At 38.5% G+C, this 19,840-nt stretch overlaps 1 protein-coding gene across 2 annotated transcripts in view; it reads left to right on the top strand.

Moving 5' to 3' along the window:
• The window catches only part of LOC135225032 (progestin and adipoQ receptor family member 4-like), a 111,758-nt gene that overhangs the window by 50,791 nt on the left and 41,127 nt on the right, over positions 1-19,840 (top strand). For both annotated transcript variants that reach the window (XM_064264318.1, XM_064264314.1), the window contains exon 2: positions 15,608-15,826. In XM_064264318.1, the coding sequence (XP_064120388.1) occupies positions 15,608-15,826 (219 nt within the window). The remainder of the gene's footprint in view (positions 1-15,607; positions 15,827-19,840) is intronic.

The raw sequence follows: 19,840 nt of genomic DNA on the forward strand, positions 1-19,840 counted from the left end.
AGCTTCGCACTACAGCAGTTGGGGTCCCGAATTGACTACGAAAACTCCTAGAAAGGTTTGTTTGGTCTCTCAGTGGCGCGGAATTCCCTTCACGAAACTTTCCGTGCAGCGTGACTCTTATTTTCGACGCAACGAATATGTCACGATCAGTTCACGTGCCTGTTGTCGAGTCAGCAGTGTCCTATAATCGACTATATATTCGTTATGCATTCCTGAAACGTTTACTCCTTGAATCGTGTCAATTTTCATTATTGCGGTGGCTTGCCTTGCAGTTGTATGTTTTAGCACCTCGAAAAATGTTGCGCTTGCATACTAATGTTCTGTCATTTTGTATATCGTTGGATGACTTGGGTTAAAAATGACTGGGATAGAAAATTTATATCAAACTCTATCACTCGGAAAATTTGTTAATGTGCTTACATTTTCACACGAATGTTTTTGGTCTGTGGCGAGGAAGCTCATCAATTTTCTCACTTTGTCTAGCTGTTTCACTGTTGTTTTTCACGTTTAGAATATCAAGACATTCAGACAACCCAGATTTAGCTCTGGACCCATTAAAACGAATCACCAGTAAGAACAAGAAGGATTTCTCTCAGGTTATGGCAAGTATTCCAGAACCGATAATGTTCACAGAACCCTGGAAACCCAAGGATTTCCAAATTTGAGGCAGAGGGACGCAAGATGAAAAATGCTATCGTTCATGTGGATAGACACATTGGTAAAAGCAAAGAGGATCCTTACTTACGCCTGTGACAGAGGAACAATGCACAGAGAACAGGAGCGAAGCTGTAACGAATTCTGTATAAGCCGATGGTATTTTCAAGATCTAGACTGTCAAAGGCCTTCGCAATATTCGGCACTAGCAGCTGGGAGATGTATTGACTGCGGGTAAAACTGGTTACTAGTCAGTATAATCGTAGGAAATATATTTTCACTGCTAAATAAAAAATATGTTGGTAGCCCAATAGACTTCAGTTGTTTTTGAATAATAAGATTAAGTAGTAGTTTATATTGGATCATGTAGTCTCCACAGAAACGGAGTAAATAATCGTGCTTCTAAGGTATATGGTAGGTAGTGAAAGTCGGAATGTAGTCACAAAAAATTGTCCTTTTGCATCAGGAAAACTTTTAAGAAGTTAAAGACTTGAGAGTCTCTTGATTATTGCAGAGCGCAGTACATTTCGTTCAGTTGTAGTAAAAGTTAAAGAGGCATCAGTAATGATGCTTTAAGTTTAAGGAAATTTGAAAGGTAAGAAGGGTGGCTTTTCGGTTCAATTTTTCACTTGCCAATGATGTCTTAAAAATAATAACAGTGAAGTCTTTTTGTTTCACATGGTTTCATATCACAGTGGAGGTACGAACTCTGAGGTGTGAAAATCTAAGGGGAGTATGCGCCCTCATTGCTTCCGTTTAGTTGGTACTTGACAGCAAGCACTGTAGGCTGCCAGCTTCATTGTGTTCTTGCGGAAGAAACTTGATTGTATAAGTATAGATCTTATTTTGTGTAGAGGACTTCAGTTGTCAATTTACCTATATATATCTATATATGACAAGATGAGGGAGAATCACAATTTCTCTCTCTCTCTCTCTCTCTCTCTCTCTCTCTCTCTCTCTGTGTGTGTGCATATATATATATATATATATATATATATATATATATATATATATATATATATATATATATATTATATATATATTTATATTTTCCGGGAGCGTTCCTTTTTATGAATGAACTAATTTTTGTATGTGAGCTCTGAATCTAGACTCCCAGGCGACCCTAGTCATAAAATAATCACAAAGTCCCCCCACCCCACACCCCTTCTCTCTCTCTCTCCCCTCTTTCTCTCTCTCTCTCTCTCTCTCTACTCTCTCTCAGGGAGGCGTTTATTTATGAACATGTCGAAGCTGCTACAGGAGAACGCGGAAAATTAGAACAATTAATTTTGATATTTTTGTATGTCGGTTAAAATAGTAAAACGCTACGAAAATTTCATAAATTTTTTAACTGACGCACATAGAAGGTAATACTTATTACTATTCCAAATGTAAAAATTAAATTCTCCTAGAAGCTTTCGGTATTCACGAAAAAAATAATTGATGAAACCCAGTGGCCCGGAGGGATTGTCATTAAAATTCTCACTTGTAGATAAGGAAAAATCTTCGGTTTGTTTGTATGGTGTTTTTACGTTGCATGGAACCAGTGGTTATTTAGCAATGGGACCAACGGCTTTACGTGACTTCCGAACCACGTCGAGAGAGAACTTCTTTCACCAGAAATACACATCTCACACCTCAATGGAATGCCCGAAAATCGAACTCGCCGCCACCGAGGTGGTACGCCAACACCATACCACTGAGTCGCTATTCTTCGGTGAATTTGTAACACCTGACAGTAAATCATCATTTCATTGTGCTAATTTAAGTATTTATGATAGAGGGGGATTACTTGAATATAAATTATATAATTATAAAACCCAAGTGGATCCTTCTTGTTTGTCCGCCCCGATGAGGACAGGCTAGGTAGGGGATCGGGAGGGAAGGGAAGCAATGACACATCCACCCTCCTCCTGCAAACCGGTTTTCTGCCTCGATTGGGGCTAGGGTAGATAGGGGATCAGAAGGGTACGAGAGTCATGACACATCCACCCTCCTCTTGCGAACATGTTACCCGCGGCGGGGTAGGTAGGGGATCGGGAGGGTAGGGGAACCATGACACATCCACCCTCCTCCTGCAAACCTGTTTTCCACCTCGGTGAGGCGGGGGGGGGGGGTGGGTAGGGGATTGGGAGGGTAGGAGAGTCATGAAACATCCATCCTCATTGGTATGGGAGACATAATGAGCAGCGCCAGGTTCCAGTGCAGCGTAGCGCGTGTCAACAACCTTGTTAAATATATTTCCGAAACCTTGGTGACAACAGCTGGTTATTATTTTTAGCCTGGACAGCAGTTAATTCGTGTAAGAAACAAACACAACTAAACAATACCTTAGTTAAATTTTTTGTATCATTTTTTAAAACGGAGATCTGGCTGTTCATTGCCAAGTATTCCAAGTGTTCACTTCTTTGCCAGCTGGGACCATTACTCAGGATTGCTTTTGTTTCTTTGTTTTTGGAGGAGCGCTCTCTCTCTCTCTCTCTCTCTCTCTCTCTCTCTCTCTCTCTCTCTCTCTCTCTCTCTCTCTCTCTCTCTCTCTCTCTCTCTCTCTCTCTCTTTATTTCCTTAGTGCCTGGCATGTCTGCCTGAATTTCACAAATCCTTCAATCAGTCTCTCTCTCTCTCTCTCTCTCTCTCTCTCTCTCTCTCTCTCTATAAATCCATCAATCAGTCTCTCTCTCTCTCTCTCTCTCTCTCTCTCTCTCTCTCTCTCCAAATCCATCAATACGTCTCTCTCTCTGTCTGTCTCTCTCTCTCTCTCTCTCTCTCTCTCTCTCTCGTGCTTGGCATGTCTACCTGAATTTCACAAATCAGTCAATCAGTCTCTCTCTCTCTCTCTCTCTCTCTCTCTCTCTCTCTCTCTCTCTCTCTCTCTCTCTCTCCTTGAATTAATTCCTGTAGCGTATCTAGTAGTATCCAGGCAGTCATTCGATGATTTGAACATACGTACCTGATATGTAAAAGATTAGTACTTTTCGATTGAATTTTGTCTGCTCTGGATATGTCGATCTTATATATAACTTACAATAGAAGAACAGCGCTTTCAATCACCTGCTGGAAAAAAGAAGCGCGTTGTGGCGAGGTTTCAACCGCTAGAAATACCCCAATGGATTAGAGCTCTCGCCCTGGACCCCAATAATACCTTCTTCGGTATTATGTGATATGTGATATGAGAGCGATCGGTTGGTTGCTCTGGGTTCGCTGTTGTTGCTTGGTTCTTCATTTCTCCGTCTGTTTCTTTCTTGATTATGTACTTATGTATACACGCACACATATTTATATATATACATGTGTGTGTTTGTATGTATATGAATTAGAAAGTTGAAAGATAGTCCCCGTTAGTTTAATTTTGCCTTTGTTTCGTTTTAATGTAATTTTTACTATTAGAATAGATTCTATGATGTTACAGTTACAGCACATTTATCGAATGACATGGCGGAAATTTCATATTAGGCCTATTTTGATTTCTTTTTTTTTTTCAAGGGCTCCCTAAGAGCAAGAGTCCCTTGCTGGCTTTGGGCCAGCTCAAACTGAAAGAAAGGGAAAAAGTAAGTTTCAGACGAAAACAAAGAGCGAGAAAAGGCCAGTCGATTGGCAGTGAACCTCATGCCAAGTCACTGACTTCCCTCTGTGTTTGTGCCTTTGATACGTGCCAGCTCGGGCATTGGAGCCAACACCAGCTCCTTCCTTACACTTGCATCTTCGATTTTCTGTTGCTCAAAAATTCACCAGTCGCCATACTCTGTCCTAACTCACGGATTCTTTTGCTTTTGGTTTGTCGGGTTCAGTCGGTGAAATGCAATTCCATAATAATATCTGGAGTTTGTTAAAGTCTTTCGTGGCTAAGAGGACTCCTCAACTGGATAAAGCCAGTTGAGTCTCAGACACGGAAAGAGGTCTGGAAAAAAGTCAAAACTGACTGATTATTGTGTCCTGTTTGGGGCAGAAAATAGCCTCTGTACAAACCATACATCCCTTGCTTGGAGAAAAGAGAGAGGTTGAGAATAGGTTGAAAGCCCGTCTGAAAAATATGGTAAAAATTTGTTCCGAAATTTACTACGGACTCCAGAGATCTAGCAATGGGTCCTAGAGAGGCCCCAGGGTCCAACCGACTGGGTACAGAATGTGTTCTGCGCTGTGGCGTCCTGCTTTCTTCCAGGTGCAGTGGACTGAAAATATCCGCTTGGGAACCGTTTGTTTGGCAGCGATGAATGTGATTCGGTTACCTTGGCTTACTTACCTTTCGACCCTTCTCTGATGTTTTCAGCGTCCGTTTATTTGCGTATCGTACCCGTAGTCGTTCGCGCTTAAGGGCGATGGGTACTTATCGTTTCTGTCAGAAAGATGCAGTTGTTTTCTGCGTTTGTTAGGTTGATGAACCTCTTGATTGTTTGCGTTAGGATGAATATAATAGTGTTACGTTTAGTTCATTGGAGAATGTAATGCCATTGTTTATTTCTGCTAGAATGGATTTACTGGTGTCGCGTCTTTCATTAGATTGAGTCAAGTGTTGTTTCTTTGTTTCAGAGTAAATCTGATGATATACTGTTCCCGTTATTAGGAATCAGGGTTCGTGTTTGTGCCATAATTAGTCTAATAATATAATTTCTTAGTTATAATGAGTCCTGTTATATTTCGTATTTTGAAATCAATGTTCTGGTACTTCAACTGGTATCGTGGCAGTTTCAGATTGAAACAAAAGGTATTGTGAAGAGTAAAACGAAGGGTTAATTTCTTCCCATAAACCCCAGAGATCATAGCCATGGACCATGTTGTACTGAGGAAAAAGTGACCTTCCACAGAAGAGGGAGAGGGGAGATTCCCCAACCATCAACTATAAAACGGTAGAATACTGGGGGAAACTAAATCACTATTCATCAGAAATGTTGAGGAGCGCTAAAGCTGAGTGTAAGGATTAATTGAAATGCTTTTTTTGATGAATTTAGAATGAATAAATAGATTAGTTGTTTTGTTCCCAATTTAGAATGAATAAGTAGATTAGCTGTTTTGTTCCCTCGTTGGGATCGTACGGCAAATGAAGGATCAATTAAGTGAAATGGTTGATTCATTTTACAAGGGAGGAAAAAGACGAGATAAAGATATAGATATCTATAAACTTATGGGTAGTAAATATATAAACATACATATACATGCATATATACAGAGCCATAGTGTGTGTGAGGGAGAGCCATGGCTATGGAACGCCAGGCAAAACTACCTTTCATTGTTCAATAATGTTGACGTGTTAGCTGTTTGAAGAAAATAGCTGAGCCAGCACTTCATATAAATAGACATCTAATTTGTTATCAGAAATCTGGTATGAAAGTCGCCATGTGAACAGATTTATCTGCTGTTCGAGGAAATGTGGACCAACATTATCCTGCAATATTTTTGTGGAGCTGTTGACACGCAGTGCAATGATTCCGGGCGGTGAAAGAATGCGACCGTAAGACCTTAAGCTATATATGAATAAGGCCGAAAGTGCAGTATCGCCAGTGTTGATGATGGATTTATCGGTCCAATTGTATATTGGGACATGATCGATGATATGTGCATGTTTTGCAGTTGAGTTCTTGGTGTTATTGCAGGGTATGTTATTGATTGAATGGCTGGCGATCATTTAGCACTGTCAGGGTTTTTCTGCACCTGAAGTGTACTGTAGTGTAGCGACTCCGTTGCAGTGTTAATGAATCGATTCATCCGTCATGAAAGCTGCGAAACTCTTGCACTTCCGTGCCAACATTTTCTCTGCGTGACGACGATGAATTGGTTTGTGAATACCTGGATACTCTTCGCCAATTCTCCCTTGTGAGCTACTGCCTGCATTTGTCGTTTCTGGACCGTCTCTGTTGCAAATTGACTTTGACATTATAACCAGGTGCTCTGCTTAACTGAATTATATAAGAGTATATTCCAGTTTCTGTGGTACTATGGTCATTCCTGGCACCATATATAGATTTTCCTCTGCTTTCTAGGGGAACAAAACCACTGTTCTCAACTTCCGTAACCAATAAATGACTAAATTCCATCCGCATTTAGCTTCATTCCTTCTCTTTCTTGTGATCACTACAAATGGTACCTAATCTTTATAGGGGGCTTTGCTGTCATTGCAACACGCGCTGCAACCCCTTTTATTCTTATTATTGTACCTCCATTCGTATTCTCTCTTCTCTATCTTGTTATCCACCCACTCCTGACAATTGCTTCATTGTGCAACTGCGAGGTTTTCCTCCTGTTAAACCTTTCAGATCTTTCTACTCGCAATTTCCCCTTCAGCGCTGAATGACATCATAGTTCCATTTGCTTCGCCTTTCTCCCGAATTCTGTATTCTATTCCATCCTGCTGTTAGTAATGTCATTAAGTTTGTGAAAGCTTTGTGCAAGTTAATGACTTTGTAATTTGTTCCACGAGTGAGTTGACGCAGTAACAATATTAATATAGTAGTAATAAGCATGCAAAAATTCACGTGCAAAGAATTAACGCAAACACACCAGTATACAGTTTTAAAAAGCTCTTGAATCAGTGTTGCTAACTATTGTTGACTTCTCAATGAATGCTGCATACAATTGTTCCTTTGTAATGCCCATTTTCCCTTCGGCTGATCGAGCTGGCTGACTGCGAAGTTAACGTTAGCACACGGGCCTCCGAATACCGTTGACGTCATATCTTTCATATTCTTCAGAGCCTTCAGCGTTGTTGGCTAACATATCGATCAAAAGTAGGAATATTTAGCAAACGTGGTAGCAGAGGATGTAAGTCAACAGTTTGGGTTAATGGAATAAAAGAGCTGGAGGGGTTAATGGTTGTGGTGGTGGTCGTAGGTAGCAGAGCAAACGTTATTGATAAAACTCTAAGGAGTTAAGACGTCAATATAGGTTTTATTTTAATGCAAGATTAAGGGTTTGTGTTTATTGCTGTTGATGGCTGTAGGCTATGTTCTAACTTCAGTCCTTCGAATTTGCATTTGGTATATCCTTGGTTCAGAATGAAATATATGATAATCGTTTATGCATATATGATAATCCGCTGATTGTAAGATTGAATTAACTGGTAATTCCGAAATCTATTGAAATGGACCAGAGAGCGAAGGTAAGAATGGAATGTCATCGATTCAACATGAAGGTGTCTTTTGGGAGGCAGAAACAATCTTGACTCAGTTACGCAAATTAATCCTTTATATAATTTTCAACATAAGGGCATCTTAAATTTTCTTTTTTATTAAGAATTTGTGTGACCTGGTTCTTTGGTGTTTTTCAAACGGTTTCATCAGACGTGGCCTATATATGTTGCTCAGTAGCCTGAAGATTTAACTGTAAAACTAGGCTCTATAATATTTCTGTTGTATGATATTTGCATAATCTATCTTTTTAGCTCGATGGCTTGATTGTTTTCACTAACATAAACGAAAATTGCACTGTTCTTCTGAGCGTATCTTATACATTTTTACGTTGTTCTATTATCTTTTCCAAAGCGCCTCAGTGGCGTGGTTGGTATGGTGTTGGCGTCCCACCTCGGTGATCGCGAGTTCGATTCTCGGCCATTCCATTGAGGAGTGAGAGATGTGTATTTCTGGTGTTAGAAGTTCACTCTCGACGTGCTTCGGAAGTCACGTAAAGCCGTTGGTCCCGTTGCTGAATAACCACTGGTTCCATGCAACGTAAAAACACCATGCAAACAAACAAACAAACAATTATCTTTTCAAATGATTTTCCAGTTTGAAATATGCAGATGTTATCACATGACTTAAATGGGGGTTGATATACGCACCCTCTAGTATTATCAGGAGGGTTCTTTATAAGTGGATGTTTGTATTATTGTTTTCAATCGCTACATAAACTCCAAAGTTCTTAAGAAGGAGGTGGCAATATCCTTCCAATCAGCAGGTCTTCTCCTCTAGATCGAGAACGGGGTATGCTGTCTATCAGGTCCACAGTAATATTCATTGGTGAATTTATTGAATTTGCAAAAATGTTACAAGAGCTTTCGAACCCTGTCATGGATTCATCATTACTATAAAGTTGTAGAGGCAGGTTGTATGCGTTGTAGCTCTTCCTGGTGTTAACATAAGTCCCGTTTCCCCTACTCCTAATGTATTGTCTAATATAGAAGCAGCATATTTTAATTTCTTTATTCCTTATACTATTATTTCAGAACCAGTATACTCAGTATTTACATTTTCGTTCTCTGGCGAAATACGTAGAAAGTGGTCAGCCATATTCTCCATAGGGGATAGTGTTATCAGTGCATCTCACGTGTTACACTGTAAGCATTACTTTAAGGGTCATTGTAGCGTCCCTTTGGCCCCTGGCTGCAACCCCCTCTTATTAATTTTGCTGTACTTCAGTTCATATCTTTCTTCTATTTGACTTTCCACTCTGTCTATCAATTGTTTCATTGTGTACGAGGCTTTTCAAACTTTTTTTTTACTGTCAATATCCGTTTCAGCGCTGAATGACCTTACAGGTTCCAGTGCTTGGCGTTTGGCCTAAATTCTATATTCTGTTCTATTCTATTCTAGTCAGCCATACTTCATGATGTTATTGAAACCGAAAAGGTTTATGCTTTGTGGTCTTTTTGTATTTCCTCTTGTACGCAACTTCTCGCTCTGCCCCCTGCGGGACGCCTTTGTTTCTGACCCATGTGATCTACCTGACCTAGATGAAGCCTTATGGACAATTCAGGCACGGCTCGTCTCGCATCTTTGCTAACGCTAGTGAAGTGTTTGGTTGTTCTGTAGTATGTATGTATGTACGTATACATACATACATACATACATACATACATACATACATACATACATACATACATACATATATGTATATATATATATATATATATATATATATATATATATATATAGAGAGAGAGAGAGAGAGAGAGAGAGAGAGAGAGAGAGAGAGAGAGAGAGAGAGAGAGATAGATTAAAATCTAAAAGAATTCCTTTATCTTTTCTAGGCCGGATAGGGGAAGCATGGCCAGTAAGGCAAATCCGTACGCACTGTATTTCTCATCACGAGAAGAATTGTTCCACATTCAAGGACTGCAATTGTCGCCAGAACATAATACGTTGCATTGTCATCGGGTACATATATTAGGTAAACAGTGTTTTGCAATGAAAAGGTGTTTTCCAACCAGCATCAGTATCTGGAAATCATGAATACATAAATAAAATGACCGGAGTTCCCTTATCGCTTAACTGCAGCCAGCTCTTAACGTATTTCACCTTGAAATGAATAAATGTAGAAGATGGATTAGGTGAAAAAATATGTTCTTGCAACCTAGTACAGATCTCACTCGGGTGGGTCGAAATTCAGGACAGAGTAATAAAAGGTTATGAGTCATCTCATTTCAATCCAGTTTTCTCTGGATATTCGTTAGTTAATAGGTGTAGATTTCGCAATGCTGGCAGTGGAATGCTTTTTATGTCTGTGACTGATTTAATATCGAAAGATATTTCTGTGTTTTTGGAAGAGGCCGAGCTTTTCATTGAAGGAAGAAAGTGAATGAAGAAGCCTTATTATTTTATGTGAGTTGTCATTGTGATAATTTTATAAATGTGGCACGAGCGTGTCCTTTATTGTCAGAAAAACTTATGTGTTTTAGTCCGTTCGTGAATTTTGGTGTTCCCCCTTATAGTTGACTCATTTTAATTTGTATCGTAGTATTTATTTCCTCTGTGAAATTGTACGCCATCAAAATTCCAGCTCTTAAGTTTTCATTTGCAAAATTATTGGCTCACGACAGGAAAGCTTGCAGCGTTACTTGGTTCTGGCGTAACTTTTCAAGTCGCGTTCCTTACGCTTGAGCGCAGTATAAAAAGGAACTGTGTCCAAACTGAAGCCAAATATTTGGAGTGGGTGAGTCTCGAGAAAATGCTCACACACGGGCAAATAAGTATAGTTTAAGTATGTTTGCTTTAGTCGTTATTACCTCGAAGAAGAAAAGACCTTGATCCAAAAGAATTTGTTTGCTCTCCCCCCCCCCTCCCGCTCCCCCTCCCCCTCTACTTTAACCGGTTATTCGGAGTTATGTTTTCGTGTCTCGTCTATGAATGATACTGCTTCCGAGTCCTGTTCAACTCTCAAATTATTTTGGTAATTATTTTGAAACCCAGGAAGACCATAACTTTAGTCACAATATATTAAAGTGTATTTTAGGTATGTTTTGACTGGTTCGTTATAAACTATTAGATCTCTTTGTGTCAATAAAGTACTGTTGATTTTTTAAAGTTTGATGACTTTAATAAGCCCGTGATTCCGTAAAAAACCTGACATGGAAACTCCCTAGAAGTTTTATGTATGTGATCTCATGCTTAAGACACGTCGTCAGACCATAAGTCATTGACCCCGTAGGCAGATTATTGGTTAATAGAAAGGAAGGAATAAAGAGCACTTATGCCTCCCGTTTTCTGTAACGGATGTGCAAACACACAGAATGATATGCATGTAACTTACGTATTTTGGTTTCTCCTTCAAAATATAGAGCACCGCATTAGAGCAGTTAATTTGAAATATAAATTAACGATCAATTTGGCCTCTGATTTCAAGAATAAAGGCCTCTTATTCCTCTTGTTAGACATATAATGCCGAACCGGTAGTTATAAGAAATTAAATCCTTTCGAAAAACGGGAATGAGGATGATTAGTGTGAGCATCCCCCTCACTCAGTGGAAATGACTCGTGAAATATAGTGCGCCTTCTTGGCGCCTCCCAGTTGAAAGCAGTGAGCAATTGTGATGGAAGTAGTTGTGACTGACCAGCGCTCAAGCATAACCTAGTATGAAGCAAAAAATACTCCCATCTTCTTGGCACATTACTGCAACTACATGTGACAGCACACTTGGCAATCTTGAGCAAGTTGCAGTTACTGCCAACAACCTTCAGCCGGAAGCACTGCCAATTTTCACTTATTTTTTTTAATACAAAGCAATACATCCCTACTATGTAATTTTTAATTAAGCTACACTACTCGTTTTTCCGTGTTTCTTTCATTCCCAGGAATCTAACGAAACCGAATCACAGTAACCACTCTCGATTTTATAAAAGCAATAGATGTCATATATTAAAATTATATTGTACCTTTAGGGCACTTGTAAGTTACTAAAATTCACGTAGTTTTCGTCGATAAATGTTGAAAATGTCTTAATATGTAACATTGATAATTTTAAGTGACTGATCTAGTTGGTTTGCGTACTAAGAGATACATAATTCTTTCGATAAGATTGTAAAAGGCAGTTTGAATTATTATTATTATTATTTTTTTTTTTTTTTGCTCTATCACAGTCCTCCAATTCGACTGGGTGGTATTTATAGTGTGGGGTTCCGGGTTGTATCCTGCCTCCTTAGGAGACCATCGCCGTTTCTAGGATCACACTCTTCTGCATGAGTCCTGGAGCTACTTCAGCGTCTAGTTTTTCAAGATTCCTTTTAAGGGATCTTGGGATCGTGCCTAGTGCTCCTATGATTATGGGTACGATTTCCACTGGCATATCCCATATCCTTCTTATTTCTATTTTCAGATCTTGATACTTATCCATTTTTTCCCTCTCTTTCTCTTCAACTCTGGTGTCCCATGGTATTGCGACATCAATGAGTGATACTTTCTTCTTGACTTTGTCAATCAACGTCACGTCTGGTCTATTTGCACGTATCACCCTATCCGTTCTGATACCATGGTCCCAGAGGATCTTTGCCTGATCGTTTTCTATCACTCCCTCAGGTTGGTGCTCGTACCACTTATTACTGCAAGGTAGCTGATGTTTCTTGCACAGGCTCCAGTGGAGGGCTTTTGCCACTGAATCATGCCTCTTTTTGTACTGGTTCTGTGCAAGTGCCGGGCATTCACTTGCTATGTGGTTTATGGTTTCATTTTTCGTATTGCACTTCCTACATATGGGAGAGATGTTATTTCCGTCTATCGTTCTTTGAACATATCTGGTTCTTAGGGCCTGATCTTGTGCCGCTGTTATCATTCCTTCAGTTTCCTTCTTTAGCTCTCCCCTCTGTAGCCATTGCCATGTGTCATCGCTGGCTAGTTCTTTAGTCTGTCTCATGTATTGTCCGTGCATTGGTTTGTTGTGCCAGTCCTCTGTTCTGTCTGTCATTCTCCTGTCTCTGTATATTTCTGGGTCTTCGTCTACTTTTATTAGTCCTTCTTCCCATGCACTCTTTAGCCACTCGTCTTCACTGGTTTTCAGATATTGCCCCAGTGTTCTGTTCTCGATGTTGACGCAGTCCTCTATACTTAGTAGTCCTCTCCCTCCTTCTTTTCGTGTTATGTATATTCTGTCCGTATTTGCTCTTGGGTGTAGTGCTTTGTGTATTGTCATATGTTTCCTGGTTTTCTGATCTATGCTGCGGAGTTCTGCCTTCGTCCATTCGACTATTCCTGCGCTGTATCTGATTACTGGCACCGCCCATGTGTTTATGGCTTTTATCATATTTCCGGCGTTGAGTTTTGACTTGAGTATTTCCTTGAGTCTCTGCATATATTCTTTCCTGATCGTGTCCTTCATCTCTTGGTGTTTTATATCCCCTCCTTCCATTATTCCCAGGTATTTGTATCCTGTCTCATCTATGTGTTTGATGTTGCTCCCATCTGGTAGCTTTATCCCTTCAGTTCTCGTTACTTTGCGTTTTTGTATGTTATTATTATTATTATTATTATTATTATTATTAGCATCATGTGAAGGCTTTATTTCGGTACTTAGTAAAAAAACGGAGATCAACAGCATGATAAAACTGACTTCTGTACCTTGATTACTTGTCACCCTTGGTTAACCAGGAACCCTGGTCTCTATAGTTAAACTCAGAAAGTGGTCCACTTTATCCAAAATAATGATTAAGAAACCTGTTCATTAAAAGAAACAGTTCCTATTGTAGTCACACATAGTAGGTTGATTTTTTCAACAAGGGACCAAATAATCCCTCAGGAATTCCCGGAGGGTAGTCTATTAATCAGATTCATTTGAGGTAGTTTTAGAAAAAGACGCACAACACAGTTCTTGCTTTTTAAAGCTCCGTGGAAACACAGCACCCATCCAGTCGCTCCAAGGAAGCAATAAACTACACGAAATCCACTCTCACATTTGTCCGAAACGGTGAAGTCAGAGATCCTCAGGATAAGAGTTTCACTCGGTGAATGCCTTCCTGGAGGAGATGAATGGAAGTGGTTTTACGATTTGGATCTTCCAATTGACTTGTTATGCTGCTGAATTGACTTTGAAGAGGACTGTTAGCGCAAGCAGTCCTCGTAGCAGTGCTTGTTCAGCTTAGTATCTTGTTTTGTTGCTTAAAGGCCAGATTTTCTCTTTGTTTAAAGGTCAGTTTTTTCTTTATTTCTCTCGCATGTTAGGTGACCTTGGCGTATGGACCTGTGTATCTCTTTTTCATAATAGCCACTATCACAAGTTGCCATTTTTTCTCATTCCTATGATTGTACGGACTTTGACTGATGATAAATTAGAAACATTGCAGAGATAGCTGTACAATTCGAATTACAAATGGCCTTGGTTGACAAGGAAATTTCGAAGGCCCAGAAGTTAATAGGATTCTTGCGAACGTCAGTGGATTTTTCCAAAGTTTAGATATCTAATGGATATATAACATTCTTCAGTTTATGGGAATAATATAAACCGTTTTAAAATATCACCTGTACTTTTGATTTGTGATTGCGTATTTGTGAATTGATTGCCTGTGTTTTTCGTGTTTGAAAAATTGTGCTCGTGTTCATGTTTTTGTGTTCTTAATGTAAATATCTGTCAGCTACGGTCAAAGTTGTTTTTCATTTTCCCTTGCTTGTGTGTAAAGTTTTGTAAATTATTTATAATTATTATAAATGGTCAAACAGTCATGCTAAAGTTGATATATGTTTGACATGGTTTATAAAGCAACTTGACTGACTTTCGTGTTATTTCACGGTTTAGTGAAATTACACGTTTACTTTTACTGCCTCGTTTTACCTATGCAATAGCGATCATTTTGATCCAAAAATAACATATTTCAAAATTGCACCTCGGCTTACGCAAGGAGAAAAAGAAAATGAAATGAACAACGAAATAAACCATGGCATACACGAAAACAGAAACGGAATATTTTGACTTTGAGGCTCCAGTCATTTGGAGCGATGGATTTGGACTTTTTTTTTTTATCTTACCCAAATTTACGAGGAATCATTCCAGGTAGAGGGGAATGCTTATGTTGTTCAGAAGAATTTTGTTTAAAGAAAAAATGTTCACTCCTGGTGACTTGAATTACTTCCCTTTCCAATACTGTCTTCTTTATGGAGAGAAAGACCAGCAAGTATTGGCACTTAGCGTGGTTTAGATGGGTTCCGTGTCATTACGACCCACCGTAATCTTTTAACTATCAGGTACTTAAGAGAAACAAAATAGACTTTCACGAGAGAAACAAAATAGACTTCCACAGCGCGTGCTGGAAGTGTTCCGTCTTGCTCGGGAAATTGAACCCGAGCCTGATTACTCCTTTTAACTTTTTAACGGAGTCAAATGTTAATATATTATAAAACTTTGTTAACTATGTTATGATGTAAAATTTTTGTTTTAATATTTAAAAAAAATATGTTCTCTTAGAAAAATTAATGTTTTAATATTTTCAGTAGATTATACAAAAAAAGAAAAGCATTTGGCGGAGTTGACGGTGATTAATATTTCTGAATATTTTGAAATAAAATGTCTTACAACATACGTGCTTGTGTAAGTGTTCTTTGATGTAATACATGAATATTATTTATTTCGATTTTCTCTCTGGCTACCAGGTTTGTCTATGCTTTACATTTCCCAATGATTTTAATGACAAGGAAATTTATTCGCATAAAAGATTTTGTGAGATGTATGCATGCCAAGAAAAAGCTTATACTGTTTTATATTTTAGAAGACCTTTTTCCCAAGTGATGTGATCGCAAGCTAATTCCCTTTTCTCTCTGTGGTCGACAGGTGTCCCGATGCTATACATCTTGTTATGGTGGCAGACGTTGTTACCGTGGTCAGAAATCAATGTTCCGTTGTTACCTTGGACACACTTAGTATCAACAGTGAGTCCCTGGGTCGGTTCCACCATCTACCACCTCTTCATGAATCACCGCGCCGGGGAGTCCTGCTACAAGTCGCTCCTTCATCTAGATATGTTCGGCATCTGGATCACTCAAAGCTTTGGTGAGTTGACGCCTGCGCTTTCCTCCAAACGCGTACGTGCTCACGTGCACATACGGCCTTTCCCGCTCTCGCGTATTCCCGAACCATATCCAGGTACCGGGACTTTCCCTGAAGAAAGCGGGACGCCATATCTTAAAAACTAACCATAGTATGTTCTTGAAAATAATTTTATTATGTTTCCCACACCTACATGACCTTGGCGTTTCATGAGCTAACCTTACCTAACGGGGCATGGCAAAAAACCAGGGTGGAGCAATACTAGTACTATATATATCGGGGAATTTGCTTCCTGCTCACATTGATCTACGGGTACGACTGCGCGAATGGGTATGGTGCTTTAGGGTTCATGTTAATTTACGCCCTTGATGTTGACGTAAGCTTAGGTTAGATTTGAATCGGCATGGATTCCCTAAGTTAGGCTAAAATCTAAAACTTTTTATCAAAGAAGAATCTAAAACTGGCCAGTTGTAGAGATTGATTTCGTATAATTCTTTGGTTTTCTGAGCATTTAGTTGAAGAAACTAACATTTCATGTTAAATTATAGTAAAAATTTCTAGATGTTTCTGGAAACACATTTAGCGTGATGGGGTTTTGTACAGAAAAAAGGAAAAACGGAGTTGCCTCAATATTACTCAAGAAGACCAAGAGTTTGAAGTTCTTTCAGTGGAGAATAAAGGATTTGTCGAAACTACTGATCCTCCAATTTCACAATATCTGTTAGCATTTGAAAGTAGTCGACAATGATTCACAGTTATTTGTTGATTATACGAAGAAACATCTGTAATATCCTTATATTGAAGGGCAGGAAAGCCAGATTTGTAGAAAAATATTAGAACAAAAATTTAGAGGAAAAGGTTTAATTTTCAACAACTGTTTGGATTAGGGAAACCAAAAATTACAGCCGTACAAGACTCCAGTTACTGGAGTTGCTTACTATAAGTTCTTTCCAGTCTGCATTGCTGAATAGGGACAATAATAAACACATACTGAATGGGGAAAGTTTGAAGGAATAAGAGACACGCACATATCTTAGCCTTTAGTCATAACTTGAGTAATATGGGTTTCCAAATGGTTATTATTATACAGGTAGTGGAACTTAAGCTATGCTTTGTTCTGATATCGCAGACAGCAGTAGCGAAGGGAATTTTTAGCATTTACAAAGCAATGGGCTGCAGTTACTTGAGTATTTATAAAGAATATGTGTTTTTATAGGGCAAAGAAACTTTTTAAAATGTGTCCCTTGTTTAGGTTGTTGCTATTAACCCTGCATGATATGTTTCAGGTTGTAAAAGTAAGAGGACTGGTTTTAGAAAAGATTGGCCGTATCGTAAATGGCAGATATTCCCAAAATACAGGTTCGGAGTTTCTGGGTGCATAGATTGAATGGACCCATGCCCGCTTGTTATGTTCTCTTTGGAGGGGCTACGAAATGAAGTTCCAACCTTCATGGATTTAAAATTTGAAGTTCCAGGGGGTTTTTGTGATATGTTAATGATGTAGGCTAGTTGCATTACACGTTGAAATCGAGATTACGAAAGGTTTTATCGAAGGAATTTTACAAAGAACGAACCATTGCTTCGAACATTGGAAGTTAATTAAAGAAATATGTCATGAAAGGCGGTGTTTAGGAGACTCAAGGTTCAAGGGAAATGTCCAGATTATTTCTTGAATGAGTGGTAAAGGAAGTAGTCTACCCAAAGATGATCTATTCTTTCAGGAATTATAATTTTCTGTTGTCAACTAGGCTTGATATATAATGAGGGATACGTGCATTCTGTTTCAGCTACTAAAATTAAATATTCACCAATGAAATAAGAGGATAAAGTTTCTGTTTTGAAATACTCAATAGATATTTGATCAAATGTTTCCTTGGCAGCCTCAGTCTACTTAAAACTTTACTTTGGGAGCGTTTTTGAAAACTAGCTTTTACAGACATAAAAATCATAGTGTGGTAGCCTATGGGCATATAACAACAAAAGTTGTCGTTAGAGATAGGCTGGATAAGACCTAGTATCCGAATTCGGCAAAACATGTGTATAATTCCTGATTGTTGTCGGAGGAATTTCAGTCTCTTAAGGAGTTTGGGTTATTTGCCCTAGGCTGATCTGAGTATCCTAAATTTGCGTAGCCAATTCCACAAGCATTACGGTAGTAATTGGAATGGGTATTTACAGACGATTGGTTTTTATTACTCCCACTAATGAGAAGTTAGACCTTAGTGGATATTGTTGACATTTTGAGTCCCGAGTGGCGTTCGTGAGAAGGGGAGAGTGGGCTTATATATATATATATATATATATATATATATATATATATATATATGCTATGTATGCTATATATTGTAACGAAGTGCCAGGCATCTGGTTACTCACTTACCATTTGTACTTGTTAAAGCAAGAGACTTAATCTCGGATCTGGGACACATTTGTACTTGATGCACGGCCTGGTCAAGTACCTGGTTATTAGTTACCTCACAATAGCCTGACACCTGAAACTTCATCACAAATACAAAAAGACTGAATACTCTAAAGGTAACAGTGATCCCTTATTGAACTTATTAATTATGAAAAAAGTCAGACTTAATTCATTAAAATAGGTGTGAGGTAATCTTAATTAAAGGGCATCACTCCTTCAGCAATTTTAAAAGTAATCATTTCCCTGGTTCAAACTCACTTGAGGGAAAACAGCCCAATTACCACTCTATATTTCCACCTAGACAAAATTAAAATGTATACTGGTAGTAAATAAAATGCTCATTACAATTTTAAACAAAAATTTATTTCTGAATTAAAAAATTATAAGTGAAGTTCACAATCTCAGGGTAATTTGCTGTTACTTGAAAACAAAAGTTTAATTAATTCTTGAATCAAAATTATAAATTATATCAAGAAAATTAAATAGTAAAAAATGGAATTATTCAAGTAAAATTCAAACCATAAAGCAATAATTAAATTTTAAAAGAAATTTGATTAACTGCAAATCAATTCACAAGTGTTAGATTAAAACAATTATACAATAAGAAACATTCACATTAATTAAACAAAATGAGAATATAAAACCGTAGAATAATACGGAAAAGCAATAAAAGCAACGACAGTACAAACATTAAACACATGAAATGGACATGTCAAAACAACAAAATAAAAGAAAAATGCATAAAAATTAATAATTTTATCCAACCACTGTAAATAAAACCTTAAAGTGCACTTCAGAATATTTGTAACACACAATACCTTTTACCACTACAGTTTCACTCAAAAGGAAGGCCTGTTACTTTTTCAACACTTTTGTGGCGCCACACAAACATAACAATAACACTATGTTCAGATTCCTTAAGTTATTACGTTACTAAGAAACTAAACAGTGACCAATTTGTACAAAAAATATGAGTTACGTTAAGGTAATAGAACCGAATCCCGTGAGAGAGAGAGAGAGAGAGGAGAGAGAGAGAGAGAGAGAGAGAGAGATATCAGCCTCTTTACTGCACGTGAGTCTCGGTCTCTCGGAATAAAATGAATCGTTCTACTTCTATCTATCATCTATGGGTGTGAAAATGGGTGGTGAATGAGGCCTCTTGTCTAGGTGGGCACCCATACGTGTTCAGAACAAGAATATGAGCTCGTCATCCCCGCGACGTCACGGAGGATTCCACTCCACATTAATTTATGAGTCAGCAAGTCCTCTTTTGACAAATTGAAAGAGATAAGAGTTACTTTATCGTGATAGTAAACAGTTTCATAGTAAAAGTTACTACAAATAAAATGAAATATCGTTTTCATGGAAGAATCCATAATCTGAGGCAATCTCAAGTATTCCCACATAATCCTTCTATAGGAATCTCCCTCTCGGCTGCGTCCTGTACGGGATGGGTAGACGATAAAAAAATAAGCTTAACTCATCTATTTTCAAGGGGTTGAAAAACAACTTTTGCTTGAACAGAGCAACCTCTCTTTGGTATCCTATGCTACCTTCTCTCTCTCTCTCTCTCTCTGCCTTACGTATGTCTCAACTAG

This window comes from Macrobrachium nipponense, chromosome 20, assembly GCF_015104395.2.
Source record: "Macrobrachium nipponense isolate FS-2020 chromosome 20, ASM1510439v2, whole genome shotgun sequence".
NCBI lineage: Eukaryota > Metazoa > Arthropoda > Malacostraca > Decapoda > Palaemonidae > Macrobrachium > Macrobrachium nipponense.